Source organism: Girardinichthys multiradiatus, chromosome 19, assembly GCF_021462225.1.
Source record: "Girardinichthys multiradiatus isolate DD_20200921_A chromosome 19, DD_fGirMul_XY1, whole genome shotgun sequence".
NCBI classification, from domain to species: domain Eukaryota; kingdom Metazoa; phylum Chordata; class Actinopteri; order Cyprinodontiformes; family Goodeidae; genus Girardinichthys; species Girardinichthys multiradiatus.
The window spans coordinates 30,576,557-30,593,843 of record NC_061811.1 but is presented as its reverse complement, the minus strand read 5'-3'; the positions used below and the strand labels follow the sequence as shown (position 1 = coordinate 30,593,843).

General features: G+C 40.1%; 2 protein-coding genes across 4 annotated transcripts; one reads left to right on the top strand and one right to left on the bottom strand.

Moving 5' to 3' along the window:
* The first annotated feature begins 393 nt into the window (after nucleotides 1–393).
* Nucleotides 394–8,034, top strand: cnih1 (cornichon family AMPA receptor auxiliary protein 1). Of its 2 annotated transcripts, XM_047346250.1 has the most exons (6): nucleotides 394–554; nucleotides 2,179–2,247; nucleotides 2,495–2,542; nucleotides 5,614–5,726; nucleotides 5,847–5,990; nucleotides 7,044–8,034. In XM_047346250.1, the coding sequence occupies exons 1-6, from the start codon at nucleotides 474–476 to the stop codon at nucleotides 7,069–7,071; spliced, it is 483 nt and encodes a 160-aa protein (XP_047202206.1). In that variant the 5' UTR covers nucleotides 394–473; the 3' UTR covers nucleotides 7,072–8,034. The 2 variants fall into 2 exon arrangements, with proteins under 2 accessions (XP_047202206.1, XP_047202207.1); XM_047346251.1 differs by lacking the exon at nucleotides 2,495–2,542 and having other exon boundaries at nucleotides 396–554.
* A 462-nt stretch (nucleotides 8,035–8,496) lies between these two features.
* On the bottom strand, nucleotides 8,497–17,055 carry cdkn3 (cyclin-dependent kinase inhibitor 3). 2 transcript variants are annotated; one of them, XM_047345545.1, is made up of 8 exons: nucleotides 16,939–17,055; nucleotides 16,692–16,783; nucleotides 12,542–12,597; nucleotides 12,410–12,454; nucleotides 11,982–12,204; nucleotides 10,746–10,777; nucleotides 10,561–10,664; nucleotides 8,497–8,871 (listed from the first exon to the last, which is right to left on the bottom strand). In XM_047345545.1, exons 2-8 carry the CDS (start codon nucleotides 16,769–16,771, stop codon nucleotides 8,782–8,784), a joined length of 630 nt encoding a protein of 209 aa, XP_047201501.1. In that variant the 5' UTR covers nucleotides 16,772–16,783; nucleotides 16,939–17,055; the 3' UTR covers nucleotides 8,497–8,781. The 2 variants fall into 2 exon arrangements, with proteins under 2 accessions (XP_047201501.1, XP_047201502.1); XM_047345546.1 differs by lacking the exon at nucleotides 16,939–17,055 and adding an exon at nucleotides 16,893–16,919.
* Between the last annotated feature and the right edge of the window lie 232 nt (nucleotides 17,056–17,287).

Genomic DNA, 17,287 nt, shown 5'->3' with positions numbered 1-17,287 from the left:
ATTTAAGTAAAATGATTTATCATACCTCTGCTTGCAAAAAAATTATATTTATTATTGTTTTAATATTGAAAATGATAAAACTTAATATGAAAAATGTTTTTTTGGATATAGTGATTTGCACTTTGTAACATTTCTATTTTGTCATTATAGCTGAGGAGAGATCACCAATAAGGGTATCCTGATGATTGTTTTTTAAGTATACTGTTTCAGTATAGCCCTGTATAAAAATACTCTAATGTTTGTAATGTATGACGTTAAGACATTTCTTATAACATAAAAATAAGCTGGAAAACAAAACATTACGATCATAACTCAAGTGAAAAAAAGGTTGTAGGACAGGACACATCCACAAGATGGCAGTAATACATCTACAACGTATCCTAGCTAGTTACTGAAGAAGAAAAGAGAAGCGAAGCCGACTGCAGCATCCGCCGACGGAGCCAAGAGGAACCGACAAAAAGAACCGGAGAAAAATGGCGTTCACATTCGCGGCCTTTTGTTACATGCTCGCTCTGCTGCTCACGGCGGCGCTTATCTTTTTTGCTATCTGGCATGTAAGTACACAATTACAGCGTCTGCGCTCCTGACTGTCCGGCTGTCGTAGAAGAAGTGAGGAAACCAAACAAAAGTGGGGTTAAAATAAGGCCTGCCTGGTGGCCACATAGAAGGTGCGGTTTCTGGTCGGGTCAGCACCTCCAGGATCCCGGAGACGTTTCTAAAGAGAGTATTAGCGTTAACTAAACTGATGCACGCTTAGTTCAGAAATCTGTCTTCTACTGAATGAATGGTACACATCCTGTAGTCGGCTGGGACTAAAAGCTTGGCCCGTTAGCTCCGACACAGACGCTGGTTTTACACATCTTTTTGAACTTAAGTGTTTCCCGTAGTTAATGTTCGTTTAAGAGTCAGCTAAATTCACAGGAGTTCTCTAAACCTGTCAGGCTACATTATGCTAACAGCTATCAGGCTCGTTAGCATTTAGCAGGCTAAGCTAACGTTATCCATGAATTTACACTTGACAAGCAACATGCTGCATGGTTCTTCTGTTGTATGGTTTCCTCTTCTCACAGCTTGGTGTAATGAGACAAGAGTCTGTTAGAAGTTGAAGCAACTTCAAGTCATATTCTGATGGACTGTAATTTCATTTCCAGCGTTAGCATTGGGATCTCTTAGACCTTGTTGTAAACTTTAGACCATGGTTGTTACTCATTTACAGTAGATGTCATTTACACTAGGCTTGGTGACATAACTCAGAAAAAATGCTACTAAATAGCTCTGTTCAAAAACGTTACTGATGTATTATGTTTTACAAGGTTGAAGCATTCAGTGAGTGTGATTTGATCCGTACTCTTTATTCAGTCTTTCCAGTTAGGCTTTAGATGTGATGAGGGCTGAGATGGCCATTGAAGGAAAGTGATTTTTGTGTCTAGTAAACCATTTCTGAGTTGATTTGGTCGTTTTCTTCGGATTACCACCCTGTTGAAAGACCCAATGATGACCTGTTTTCAATTTACTATTAAGGTTGACTCAAATTTTATTTAAAATGTCATGTTATTCCAAAGTTCACAGTTCCATGTACTCCCAATAAGGTTCCCAGGGCCTTTGGAAGAGAAGCAGGCCCACAGCATCACGTATCCTCCACTGTACTTAATAGTTGGCATGAGGTCCTTTTCCTCACATTAAGCCTTCATACCAAACCCACTTGGAGTGTTTGCTGCTGAAAAATTCAATCTTAGCCTCATCTGACCAAAGCCCACGGTTTTAAGACCCACTGGAGCTTAATAAACTCCAGTTACCATTGTGATGGTAGGATATAAAAATACTTTTACTTGCCAGCTGGCCAGTGGCTGAAGGAAATTGGCTTCTGCCCTGTCATATTTATACCTCAGGCAAACATTGCCATGGCTTACTAGCTATAGCCCTGATTAACTTAAATGTCATATTTACTTTGAGGGGATTTTAAAGGGTATCAGTAATCGTGGCTAAGATTAAAGGTTGGCTAGTGCAATAACAAACCAGTTTGTGTCCAGGCGTTTTATACAATTTAACCTTGCATGTGCAAATCTGTATTTGATTAGTGAATATTGATAGCTAAGTCAGGTGGATTGTTCTTTTAAAGGAAATATTCAAAATATTATATGCCAGTATTAAGTGGACCCTTTTCTTCATTATTTGCAGATAATAGCATTCGATGAACTGAAGACTGACTACAAGAATCCTATAGATCAATGTAACACTTTAAATCCGGTAAGTGTATCTAGTGTACTCTCCCTTGTCTAAATGACTGCATGCAGATGCACTCTGTTACGGGTCTTTCTTTTTTTTTTAGTGTACCTTTATCCACATGTCTTTTTTTCTATCATTTCTCTGCACTGTTATGCTAAATAACCTGCCTGTTAGAAATTGAGTGACTTTGTCAGCTGCGAAACTCTAACGCATTTTCATTTTGTTTTTCCAATCTGCTTCTTTTGCCCCTTTTTTAAATGGCTAAAAGACAATTGAAAAGGTCAAAAAGATTAAAAGAGTCAAAATTGCATTAAAGGTTTGTACCAATCTTTAAAATGCCCGCTGAGTTCAACTTAGTCTGAAGTCTTGTCATTTTGCACGGAGAAGTGTTTGCTAAGGTCTTTTCAGTTAACTAACCCGAGTTGAGTTTGAATTAGACAAAAATGTGTACCTCAAGTTTATTTATTGTTAAAATAGATTTATTGTTACATTCTCAAGCATCTGTCGGATTTTAATTCATTTTACAGTTGTCACATCTCTAAGCTCGCAGATTTTGTGTTGACTGCTTTAACTTGGAAATTTTATTCATTACAGTGCCTTGCGAAAGTATTCACACCCTTGGATGTTTGCACATTTTGTTCTGTTACAAACATAATTGTCAAGCAAAAGTAAAATTCAAAATGGTTTTCAAGTTTTTTTGTTAATGAAAATGTGAAAAGTGTAACGTACACTAAGCAGAAAAAGAGTCGGGACTTTTGTAGAACCACATTTTGCTGCAATTGCATAGGTATGTCTCCACCTGCTGTGCTGGTGGAGAGTAGTTTGAGCTCCGTCAGGTTGAATGAAATGGGAACATCGCTTTTCAGGTCTTTCTTTAATTGAATTCCAGTCTGGACCTTGACTGGGCCATTTTAACACATACATTTACTTTGAATCGAAACCATTCTATTGTCAGGTATGCTGGTGTCATTGTCCTGTTGGAAGAAGAACTTCCGTCCCAGTCTCAACTCTTGTGCAGCCTCCAACAGGTTTTCCTCCACTCTTGCTTGTATTTAGCTCAGTCCATCTTTTATCAACTGACCAACGTTCCTTGTTATTGAAGAAAACTCTTCCCACCATGTTTCACTGTGGACACTCTGTGCAGTGTTAGTGTTTCAAATAACATACACAAGTAATCATCTTTTCAACAGATTTTCATATCTGAGCCGTGGATCTCTGCAACTCCTCCAGAGTTACCATGGGCCGCTTGGCTGCTTCTCTGATTAATGCTCTCCTTGCCCACTCTTGTTACTTTCGGTGGATGTACATGTCTAGGTTTGCAGTTGTTGCATACTCTTTCAGTTTCCAGATGGATTGAACAGTTCTCTGTGAGATGGTTAAAGCTTGGGATGTTGTCTGGTCCCCTACCTGGCTGGTGTGCTTCTCGGTTTTTATGGTGCTGTTTGTTCATTTATAGGGATGCACCAATGTGAAACTGCTGTTATGGTCATGTGGTAAAAATCCACCAGAGCACTCACATCGTTTCTCTGCTTCAGTGAAACCCTACACAATCCTGCACCGTAATCTCCATCACTGTCACAAGCCCAAACAAATACCACATGGTCATCCCCCTCCTGAAACACACTCACAAACCGCAACAAGATGGAAATAAACATTGGTTGTTAATATGGGCCCAGTTTTACTTATTGGACCAATACCGGTATCACAAAAACGTCCCAATAAAATGCACTACGGTTTGTGACTGTATCAGGACAAAATGTGACAAAGGTAAAAGGGGAGTGAATACTTTCACAGGACGCGGTTTACATCTACCAGATTCCTGTAAGGGTCTGTTGAAGGTGTAGCTTTTTGTTACAGTGAAGCTGCAGGGTGCACAGAATGTGTAAAAATGCAGTGGTGGGGATCAGTTTCTATGAGTTACTGATGAGGAGTTAGCTGTTAACTGAAAAGACTTGCAAATGCTCAAAGCATGCATGATTTCTATTATAATCTACCCTTTCTTTGCTTATGGTTTTACAGATGGCAGTTTAGTCAATTCTCCATGAGCTGAATACATTTGAACAGAGACTGTAATCAGTTCAGAAGTAGGACAGCAGGATCTTAAAGGCTTTACATTCGGTCCTGTGAGTTTCAGATTTTGGTCCAAAGTTAGTTGTTTTGTTTAAACAACTAACCCCCTTCTTCGAGGATCAATCATTTAAACACATTTCAAAGCATTTTTTCCATAAATTCGAGGCTGCAGTTTGAGTCACTGTTTGGCAGATTTAAGCTGCTGTACATAAGCTCGATGTTGGCTCCAGGAACATCACCTGTGGTTCTGAACAGATGGCAGCAGAATCCTACCACTCTTCAGCTCAGCACTATTTAAAACCTCTGATTGGCTACAAATTTCAATAGGAGGAGTTAGTGTAGATACAAGATCAGGCTCCATCTACCCATAATCCATGGTGTACTGCATAGTCTGGGATGTTTTGAGCCCCGTTTGAGTTTGTTGGACCCATTTGGGGTAATTTTGTTTTCTCTGAACAGTTGTTTTCTATTTGGCAGTGCAGTGCAGGATTTCAGCTCTTTGCAGTCCCCTCCCATCCTGCACATTCCTCCTCCCTGAGGCCCCACACCTGTCCTTCTGTGGGCCGTTGGCTTGCCCCCCCCCTGCATGGCTTCCATGTGGTGCTTCCATCTGCCCCCTGAACCCGGCACTCGACCTGACCTTAGGCACGCTGCTGCATCAACACTGCTAGCTCTCACAGCATGGTTCTCCTCCAGTGTTACCCGAACGTGGGATGATGCTCAGATTTGTTGTCACTGCAGAAATGTTAAGATGCACCAGAGTTCCCCTGAGCAAGCTTTTGATGGGGGGTCTTCTCTTAATTATAGACAGACATGGTGATACATGTCACTGAACCAGGGTGGAAAATTAATCATTTTAGTCCACTTGCAAGAATTGATCTCTAAACTCTAAAAGCAGCTCATGGTTTGAGCTGAGTTGTAAGCCAGGGGGCATTTGTATTTGGTCCTTCTTTTCAAAGTACATTGTAGAATTCTATTATTATTGAATTTGCAAGTGGTAGATCTTGATTTTTCACCCTGTTTATCAGTTAAAACGGGTAAATTATCACCACAACTTCAGCTACACACATTGTAACCATATAACCCAGTACATTAAACTGAAGCTCACTTTTTGTATTTCAGTCCTTTGTCAGTCTTTTTAGATGTAGACTGAGAAAACCTCAGTATTTGCTTTGTAAATAAGATTTGTTTTCTTTAGGGAGCTGCAGCATCCTATCATGTCGTCCTCTGACTGTTGTGTATTATCTTCCTAATAGTCACATTTTGAGCAGCTACTATTTTGATTTTGACATTCCCTATCTCCTTGTCTGTTTTCAGCTGGTGCTGCCAGAGTATCTCATCCATTTCTTCTTCTGCGTGATGTTTCTGTGTGCAGCTGAGTGGCTCACCCTCTTTCTCAACTTACCACTGCTGGCTTATCACGTCTGGAGGTGGGTAACTAAACAGCCAGTTGTCTTTTCTATGGATGGAAATAAAATAAAAAAAGGCAAACTGCAGCAAGCCGGTCCAGTCTGTTTGTGATGAACTGATTTTATTTTGCTGTGCCACAGATATGTGAGCAGACCTGTGATGAGCTGTCCAGGACTCTATGACCCAACCACCATCATGAATGCTGACATCCTAGCCTATTGTCAAAAAGAAGGCTGGTGCAAACTGGCTTTCTACCTGTTGTCATTCTTCTACTATCTCTATGGGTACACACATTTTTCTACTTTTTGTGTTATTTTGAAAAACGTACAATACCGTGCAAACATATCTCTAGCCTTTAAACTTTTCCCCTTTTTGTCACTTAACAACAAACTTGTGTATTTCATTTTTTTGTTAACAAATATCTGTAAAGTGGGGGACACGTATCTTCAGTCCCCCTGAGTAAATGCTTTCCAGATCCACCTTTTGCAGCACTTTTAGCTGCAAGCCTTTGGGCGTACGTCTCTACCACTTCTGTACATCCAGAGACCCAGTCCTCTTTACAGAACAGCTCAGACTCAGTCATATTAGACACAGAGCATCAGTGAACAGCTTTAATAATAGCTTTCTTCTTGCCATTCTTGAAGGACAGCTTTGTGGCATGTGGTCTAATAGTTGTCCTGACAACACTTTAGTTGAGGATCTCTGCAGCTCCTCCGAAGTTACCATGGGCCTCTTCTGGGGAACTCTATTTTAATGCGCTTCTTGCCTAATAAGGGGTGAGGATATATATAAACAACCTGGACTTTTCAGATTATTTGTACATCTTTTCACTACATTTAACAATTATGAAGTACTCTGTAGGATCCAGATCCCTCAAATAAAATCTAGTAGAAAACTGAAAACGCAGAATTTTTTTTCTCTCTCTAAATATAAGTTTGATTGTGACGTAACAAAACATGGAAAAGTTTATGAGTTAACACAAACAAATACTTCTATTTTTAACCCATAATATAGTTTTAAGATGTATATTTTACACCAACAGATTGAATAAAGCTTCTGCATCAGAACCATAAATTTCCAGTAGATATATTTGAATAGTGGCAGTTATCTTTATTACTGCATTTAAAATCTGAGTCAAAAAAGGTCCGTTTTTAATAAGTAGCATTACTGGGTACAACACCCTGCATGGCTTATTTTATATTGGTCACAAATGTTGAAAACTTCACCCTAATTTACATTTGGAAAGCCTAATCCTACGGTTATGGCTACTAGGATCCAGATTGTGAGATGTGGACAGAACCTAATCCTGCGCTGTCTCTTTCTTGGACACCTTACAGAATGATCTATGTTCTGGTGAGCTCCTAAAGAAGTAGAGGGAAAAGAACCTGCCCGTACAGTAGATGACCAGACACTATGATCCAAGTGCTGGAACACTGGACCTGCTGGAGACCACTGATGAGCAGCACGAGCCATCATTTCAAGTGGATGAGCCCCCCTCCCTCCCCCCAACACAATGCTGAGAGTCATTTTGGAAACTTTTACCCTCTTCAAGGACTGTATCTTGGTCACAGCGTTCCCATCACCGCATTACTATTTAAAAAAGAAAAGGAAATACAGACGAATTTCAACGGACAAGTTTGTTTTCCTTCCTTGAATTTAGTTTTTCTTTAATGCTTGAGATTTAAATAAAATGTGTTTTCCATCATTGCTCCCTGCTTTTTAGTGTTTACAGATTAGGATTTGAGGTTTGCATATATATATACGTGTGAATCTAAACTGTGTGCTGATCTGCTTTAGGTTTTTTCTGTGAACAGTCTGGATTTTAACAGCTGATGTACTCCAACCATGCGGTTTATTTTCTCACAGATCTGTTGAAATCTGTTCAGACAAAAAATGGATTGAAGGAATAATGTCGAACAGGAACACGGTAAACAGTGTTTCACACAGTCTTTATCGTTTTTTTTATGGGTTGTTTCCATTTTTAAAATCTACCATGTCCAATATTAGTTATATCCATATAAACTCAGAGGGGATTGTGTGTTTTTTCTGTAAAGTTTACCCCAGTAGCTCTGTTAAGTGAAAGGTAGACTCAACAGTGATGTATTCTGCATAAAGAGTTACAGAGCTCCAGTAGCTAACTACTCATGTGCCATACTGTTGAATGTACCTTTTGATGTTCTGTTTTTGATTGAGTCGAACACAAATAGTCCACATTGTTAGCATCTGGTCTTCTGGTCTTATTTTTTTCCCTCTGTGACATCAAGCACTCCTGCGATGTAACTTATCTCCAAACTTATGGTTTAGTTCAATAAAAGTTCTTTAGCTCAAGTTTTTACTGTTATAGACATATTTTTCATGTTGCACAAGTGTATTATTAAGACAAATCATCTTTACTCTGCATTATAACCAATCATGTCACACTTAGGAAAACTATTTGAATCTCAATAAAAAGCCCGCTTGGAAAAGTTGACTTACTGCAAAGCTTTTTATCTTTTTTGCAGTCCTAAATTTTCTGCCAAACCTCCAAGTGAGCTGGATTGATTGGTGCCACTTTAACAAAGACAAAAAGACAAATTTGAAGGTTTTTGTTAATTCTGAGTATTTTAAACTACGGTTTACCCATAGATTATTAAATAAATACAAAAGTTGCTTTTAGAAGATTATCCAGCCATTAGAAAATCTTTCTAAAGAATTTTGTTTCTGTGACTTTAAATTTTGATAAGTATATAAGTCCATTTTGCCCAAGAAATATCTTCATATCTAAGGTTTAGTCAAAGACAGCTGGTCCAGTTCTTTGGAAGTCGCACCACAGATACTTCACATTTTTATTTTTACAAAGAAAGGCTTACATTTTTTAAAGATTTGATCAAAAGAACACAGCAATATCTTGCATGTAACCCAAACGAATATCCAGATCAAACATCTTGGCTTATTTAAAAGCTCAAAGGAAGCAATATATGATTCTTTTGAATTTGAATTTTGCAGCAGTTGTAGAGTTAAAAATCCCACACGAAGAGAAGTTAATGCAAATGTCTAAAGAGATTTTTTTCCATGATCCAAAGAACTAAACCAGAATCACCGAGACACAGATCGCTCTGTGGACGCCTCTCTGCTCTCTTTATAGGCGGTATACTTCTCCCGAAACTCGTGAAGAAAGTTGTATTGCTGCAAAAAAACATTCAAAAGACAGAGTCATGTATGCAAACGATTTTATAAACCCAATCATTTACAGGTCCTTCTCAAAATATTAGCATATTGTGATAAAGTTCATTATTTTCCATAATGTCATGATGAAAATTTAACATTCATATATTTTAGATTCATTGCACACTAACTGAAATATTTCAGGTCTTTTATTGTCTTAATACGGATGATTTTGTCATACGGCTCATGAAAATCCAAAATTCCTATCTCACAAAATTAGCATATCATTAAAAGGGTCTCTAAACGAGCTATGAACCTAATCATCTGAATCAACGAGTTAACTCTAAACACCTGCAAAAGATTCCTGAGGCCTTTAAAACTCCCAGCCTGGTTCATCACTCAAAACCCCAATCATGGGTAAGACTGCCGACCTGACTGCTGTCCAGAAGGCCACTATTGACACCCTCAAGCAAGAGGGTAAGACACAGAAAGAAATTTCTGAACGAATAGGCTGTTCCCAGAGTGCTGTATCAAGGCACCTCAGTGGGAAGTCTGTGGGAAGGAAAAAGTGTGGCAGAAAACGCTGCACAACGAGAAGAGGTGACTGGACCCTGAGGAAGATTGTGGAGAAGGGCCGATTCCAGACCTTGGGGGACCTGCGGAAGCAGTGGACTGAGTCTGGAGTAGAAACATCCAGAGCCACCGTGCACAGGCGTGTGCAGGAAATGGGCTACAGGTGTCGCATTCCCCAGGTCAAGCCACTTTTGAACCAGAAACAGCGGCAGAAGCACCTGACCTGGGCTACAGAGAAGCAGCACTGGACTGTTGCTCAGTGGTCCAAAGTACTTTTTTCGGATGAAAGCAAATTCTGCATGTAATTCAGAAATCAAGGTGCCAGAGTCTGGAGGAAGACTGGGGAGAAGGAAATGCCAAAATGCCAGAAGTCCAGTGTCAAGTACCCACAGTCAGTGATGGTCTGGGGTGCCGTGTCAGCTGCTGGTGTTGGTCCACTGTGTTTTATCAAGGGCAGGGTCAATGCAGCTAGCTATCAGGAGATTTTGGAGCACTTCATGCTTCCATCTGCTGAAAAGCTTTATGGAGATGAAGATTTCATTTTTCAGCACGACCTGGCACCTGCTCACAGTGCCAAAACCACTGGTAAATGGTTTACTGACCATGGTATCACTGTGCTCAATTGGCCTGCCAACTCTCCTGACCTGAACCCCATAGAGAATCTTTGCGATATTGTGAAGAGAACGTTGAGAGACTCAAGACCCAACACTCTGGATGAGCTAAAGGCCGCTATCGAAGCATCCTGGGCCTCCATAAGACCTCAGCAGTGCCACAGGCTGATTGCCTCCATGCCACGCCGCATTGAAGCAGTCATTTCTGCCAAAGGATTCCCGACCAAGTATTGAGTTAATAACTGTACATGATTATTTGAAGGTTGACGTTTTTTGTATTAAAAACACTTTTCTTTTATTGGTCGGATGAAATATGCTAATTTTGTGAGATAGGAATTTTGGGTTTTCATGAGCTGTATGCCAAAATCATCCGTATTAAGACAATAAAAGACCTGAAATATTTCAGTTAGTGTGCAATGAATCTAAAATATATGAATGTTAAATTTTCATCATGACATTATGGAAAATAATTAACTTTATCACAATATGCTAATTTTTTGAGAAGGACCTGTATATCCAGTCTCACCTTCACTGTTTGTATTGCTCCTCCTCCTCTGTGCTCTCTGAGGATCTCGATGGCTTTGTTGGCCGTCATTGTCAATGAGAGCTGGAGCAGCAAGCAGGCAGCGACTGAGTGGGAGACAACAGCTGTGGGTTACAGAAATGACCTTAAACTAAATGAGATCATCTCATAAAGTAGACCATCCTTACTTAAAGCAGACCGCCCCAGGCCTCCGTAGCAGCTGCAGGAGGGAAGTAAAAGAAAAAGTCAATTCAGTGCTCAAGTGGAGAATGTCTGTTATGGTACCTGTGGTGACCCGAAGACAGCAGAAGACCCGAAGTAGGCCTTCTGGCTCTACCAGCATTTTGAGGCACAGTTGCATGTTAGTTTTATTGTCAACCTTTGATGGATCAAGAAGGGAATTAATTGTTGAAAGCTGTTCCTGTGCCTAAAAGAAATGGATAATAAAAAATATAACTCCCTTCAATTAAACTCCGAGAAGAAAGAATGTCTGATCATTGCCCTGGAGAACATGATCCTCTGATCAGGCAACAGGCTGGACTTTTGAACTCTGCAGTCAAACCAAAATGTAAGAAATGGTGGTGCTGTTTTACAGCCAATCAAATGTCCCTTTTAGGCCCCTGTATTTATCATTTTAGAAATATGCCCAGACTATGACGGTTGATGACTGAACAGGAACTTAAGATGGCTGTTCACGCTTTTATTTCCTCTAATCTAGACTATTTTGACAGACTTTTCACATGGATCAGCAAAAACAAAAGCCATGGGTCATCTTCAGTTGGTCCAAAACTCTGCAGCAAGACTCTTACCTGGAACCAACAGAGGAGCTCACATCTCTCCTGCTTCAACGTCTTTCCACGAGTTACCTCCTGCTTTTAGAATTCATTTTAAAATCCTCCTTCCTATATTACGATCACAATTTCCAGAGTGATGCATCTCAACTTAGGAACGAGCTTCCTTTGTTTTTACAAGTCTTATTTAAAATGCAGCTAAAGGTATTTTTCTAAATTATTCTAAATATGTTTTAACAGTATCATTTAATGCTTTTTTCTTTCTTTTTCAACATGTTTTAATGTAATGATTTTTTTTTTGCTTTGTAAAAAGGTGCAATATAAATAAAATATACATACTGGCGGCTACCTAGAACATCTAAAGATTGTGTATGATAGCATTCTTTAAGTCCGTCTTTTCCTTTGTGTTATTTGTTAAGTTTTTTTTCCAATCACTCTTCAGAAAGGTGGAAAATATTTGTGGGAAAACAATAAGAGTCAAATCAGCCCCAGGCAAATATTTTTATTCTCTGCAGAACTTTACCTGTCTGAGCAAGTCATATTACGCTCATATCATGTTATCCCCATTATCCCTAATTTATTATGTTAACCCTGTTATCCCTAATTTAACCCGTCTGTGTCGATTTCACTCACTGGATCAGCGTCCTCCTGTTTCTCTGAAGGCAGACCTGCAGCTCCGCCAGGATCTGACAGCACTGCTCCAGCTCAGGGACGTCGCCGTCGGGGAAAGGCGTGTGGTGAACTGTGAAGCCGTGTTGCTCGTAGACCTCCAGGAGGGAGGGGACTCTGTATTTGTTAAGTTCCCCTCTAGTGCAGAAAACAAATAGATCCTGCACCCCCTGGTTCTTTAGCTCATCTAATAACAAGAAGGGATGAGCAGGTTTTTTTAAACATATTTATCAGTCATTTTCTAGTTTAAAGATTAAAGATTGTGAAGGCTGTCAATAAGATTATCAGAATAAAATACATTTTATTAAATTAAACATGGGATTTGACTCTAGGGATTAATGTATTTTTTTTATTTTTCACAGCTGAGCAGAGATTCCTCAAATCTGCCTTACCAACATCTCTCTGCAGAGACCTGCGGATATCTTTATATTTGCAACCTGGAAAAAAAAAATTATTATAACAAAAACATTCTTTGTCCAAATATGTTCAGTAAAAATAAGCTTTTCAGATTAACATGATTTTACCTGGCAGTGCACATATTCCAAGGTACTGTGAGCACTCAACTACAGAGAGAGGTAACCTAAAACCCAGTAGAATCATTACATGAGCATGATGTATAAACATGGTGAAGAATGAAGCTCAGTTTCTTACAAAAGTACCAATTTCCCTTGAGTTTTTCCACAAGTTGTCATATTATAACCACAAACTTCAATACATTTTATGAAGTCATTATGTGATAGACCAACAAAAATTAGGACGGAATTGTCAAGTAAACAACAAATGACATATGATGACATATGATAAATGGCCCCCTTTATTCTGCAGCTTTTTATTCTTACCCTAAAATAAAACCAATACTAAAATAATGTCCCAAGGGGTGATCAGAGGAAAGACGAAAACTTGTGCCTAAAGAAAGCCTTAAGAAGTCCTGTTTGCCACAATGTGGAAGATTGGTGCTTAGATCAGACCAAAATTGATGTTTTTGGGCTACAAGCAGTATACTATGTGGGACAGAAAACAAACACTGCACATTACCCTGAACACACCATGCCCACGTTAAAACATGGTGGTGGCAACATTATGAGGTAGGGGTGCTTTTCTTCAGCAGGGATGAGGAAGTTGATGGGAAGATGGATGAACAACAACACATCAACACAAACATTCAGCCAGAAGTAGCTGGGAATTTTTAGGGTCGAAGTAAAATCGTGTGCTAGAATGGCCTAGTCAAAGCCAAAACCTACATCCAATTGAGAAATTGAGTTAAAAATCGATGTTCACAAATGCTCACCTTCCAGTTCGCAAATAAGTATGGGCAAAACTTTCAGATGGTAGAGATATCCTCTAAAACACTGTAAAACTGTAAATGCAGTAAAAATGGAGTCTACAAAGTATTGATCCAGAGGGGCTGAGTACAGATTCAATGCAATTCAAAATTGGTTTATTAATCCGAAAGGGAAATTAAATGTTGTTGTAGCTCATATTCTGCAGGTTTCTTCAAAGAGCCGTTATAGATGCTGATGGCTGTGGGCAGGAAGGATCTCCTGTAGCGCTCCGTCTTACAGCAGATCTGAAGAAGCCTCTGACTGATTATTTACCCAGAGAGTTCACCAGTGTTATTTTGGCAACAGTTTATGTTCCACCTTCCGCTGTTGCCGACACTGCATGTGATGCCATCAGCTCAGTTGTTGCTAAGCTACAGACACAACATCCCAATGCGTTTGTGGCAATATCTGGTGATTTTAACCATGCTTCACTCTCTGCTACACTTCCAACGTTTCAACAGTTTGTCAGCTGCTCTACCAGAGAAAACAAAACATTGGATTTGTTTTATGCAAATGTCAAGAACTCATACATCTCTACAGCAAGACCTCCTCTAGGCAAATCAGATCACAATCTTGTTTTTCTCTGCTCGAAATATAAGCCCCTTGTTCAGAGGCAACCTGCAATAAAGAGGACTGTGAGAAAATGGTCACAGGAAGCTGAAGAAGCTCTGCAAGGTTGCTTTGAGGCTACAGACTGGGACGCACTGCACCAACCACATGGAGAGGACATCAACGCCATGACTGAGTGTGTAACCAACTATATAAACTTCTGTGTGGATAACATCATCCCCACCAGAACCGTGAGATGCTTCCCCAATAACAAACCTTGGATCACCAGTGACCTGAAGGACCTGCTTAACAAGAAAATAGAGCCTTCAGAGAGGGAGACAGAGAATTATTGAGGAGTTTACAGAAGCAACTTAAAGTCAAGATAAGAGACAGCAAGGAGGTGTACAAGAAGAAGCTGGAGAGCAAGCTCCAGTAAAACAATATCAGAGATGTGTGGACAGGGATGAAGAAGATCACAGGCTTCAAGCAGAAGGATGATCAGACCGATGGGTCTGGACAGAGCCAATGAACTGAACTTATTCTTCAATAGGTTCAGTTCAGAAACAAGCTTCGCATCCTCCTCTCCTGCTCACAGCCAAACAGACATCCCATCCTCCTTTGACCCACAGCTGTCCAGTAACACCTCACATTTTTTATCTTCCACCTCAGCCCTAGACCCTTCTGCTTCTACATGTTTGCCTTCAACCATATCAGAAGATGCTGATGCTTCCTTTGCTTCCCCCTTCCACCAGTGTGTCTCAAGAAGTCAAGTGAAGATGCAACTGGAGAGACTGAACCAGAACAAGGCTGCAGGTCCAGATCATGTCAGCCCTAGAGTCCTGAAGGGCTTTGCAGAGCAGCTCTGTGGGATTCTGCAGCACCTCTTCAACCTTAGCTTGGCCCAGAAGAAGGTTCTGGTGTTGTGGAAGACCTCCTGTCTTGTTCCGGTACCAAAGAAAACTCACCCATCAGTCCTCAATGACTATAGACCTGTTGCCCTGACATCTCACATCATGAAGGTCCTAGAGAGACTCCTGTTGGCCCACCTGAGTAAGCAAACAGTAAACCATCAGGACCCCCTTCAGTTTGCTTATCGCTGTGGAGTTGGAGTTGAAGATGCCATCATACACCTGCTTCAACAAACCCATTGTCATCTGGACAAAGCCAGCAGCACTGTGAGGATCATGTTCTTTGATTTCTCCAGTGCATTTAACACACTCCAACCTGATTTGCTTTGTCAGAAACTCCAGAAGACTCAGGTGGAGGCCTCAACAATCTCCTGGATCAAAGACTACCTGACAAACAGACCACAGTTTGTGAGACTGAAGGGTTGTGAGTCTAACCAGGTAGTCAGATCATTGTACAAAGAAGGATTCTTCATAAAAAGAAGAACATTATGGAGCACCCTGAGCATCCTCTTCATGAGACTGTCCTACAACAACAGTGTCTTCAGTCAGAGGCTTCTTTAGATCTGCTGTCAGAAGAAGCGCTACAGGAGATCCTTCCTGCCCACAGCCATCAGCATCTACAACGGCTCTTTGAAGAAACCTTCATAATATGAGCTATGACAACATTTAATTTCCCTTTGGGATTAATAAAGTATTTTTAAATTGAATTGATTTACCTAGAGGAGGTCTTGCTGTAAGAGATGTACGAGTCCTTGACATTTGCATAAAATACACCATTTTGTTTTCTCTGGTAGAGCAGCTGACAAACTGTTGAAACGTTGGAAGTGCAGCAGAGAGTGAAGCGTGGTTAAAATCACCAGAAGTTGCCACAAACATAATAGGGTGTTGTGTCTGTAGCATAGCAACAACTGAGCTGATGAAATCACATGCAGTGTCGGCAACAGCGGAAGGTGGAACGTAAACTGTTGCCAAAACAACACTGGTGAACTCTCCGGGTAAATAATATGGATGAAAACTTACTGCTAACAGTTCAACATCTGGACTGCAAAGACGACATTTCACAGTAACATGTCCTGGATTACACCATCTGTTGTTCACAAGTACTGCCACTTTGCATTTGCCCTTCCTTTTTAAATATCTGTCTGCTCATATGTTCAGTAAGCCTGACAGAGAGATGCTGGAGTCAGGGATATGATCCTGCAGCCATGTCTCAGTGAAACACATAATACTGCATTGCTGATACTCTGGCTGGATCCTTTGTAGGGCTTGGAGTTCATCCAACTTGTTTCCCAACAATCTCACATTGCCCATCATAATCGATGGAAGAGATGGTTTGAACTTCCTCCTTCTCTCTCTGCTCTTAGCTCCTGCTCTGCATCCACATTGCCTCCTTTTCAATTTATCAGGGATTTAGGGTTGTAGTTGAAGTATTATTTGAGATATTAATCAGCTGCTCCCGGTTGTAAAAAAAAAAAAAAACACCTTGCTGCTATGGTGATGCATCATAACAATTGTCCAAAAGTAAAAGAGTATCAGCAAAAATGCCTCCATCTGCACAGTATCTGATACCAGAGAGGATAACCGTCCAAGAAATTCCTTTTTTATCCACCACAAGAGGAATTTGAGTTTTTAAAAAGAATGAATCAGAATGAAAAATAACAGCTACTCCAACCTGCTGCTACCTTGAGCGGCGCAATTCTAGAAATGCAAGGGACACTCCTCAGACTTTTACTTTTTTAAAATCTTGTAAACCATGAATCATTGTGCTTCCACTGCACAATCAAAGCCTGCTTTGTCTCGGCCTGTCACATAAAATAACTGAACATTCACCAGTTTGTGGCTGTAACAAAAACTTCAAGGATGATGAATACTTTTGCGTGTTTTGTTTAATATACCAGCTAACGTGGAGCGGAGTATGTTGCTCTTCTTCCACCTCATCGTCATCAGAAGAAGAGTCAAACTCAGTCGTCCTCATTTCTTCAGACACCTGAAAGTGTTCAGTTAAAACAGACGGTTGTTACATGCTAACGTTAGCTCTTTGAGTCATACATCATATAAAAACGTTTAATTGTAATTAGTAAAATAATTATTCATACAGGAATCCTTAAAAGCAAACAAATATATTTTTTGTTTATTCTGCACCTTCTTTGCTCTCTTCTTGTCCCGTGTTTTGACAGCCAGTTTAATAATCAATTCAAAAGGCTACAATCCAATCAGATTTAAGAGCTGACGGTTAACCCCGCCTACCACGTCATGACAAAAGCCCAATGTGGCGTTCGATTTACTCTGCAGAGCCAATAAGGATGGGCGGAGTGAAACGAATACTGAAAATGTGACGCAATCAGCCTTTGCTTTATATTTCTAGTCCAGTAAAGATTATAAAAAGAAGAAAAAGAATATAGTTTTTTTTCCTATATTTTTGGCATCTTCCTTTCTTTAGCAGGGGACAGGGAAACTGGTCAAAGTTGATGATATCGAGCTAAATGCAGGA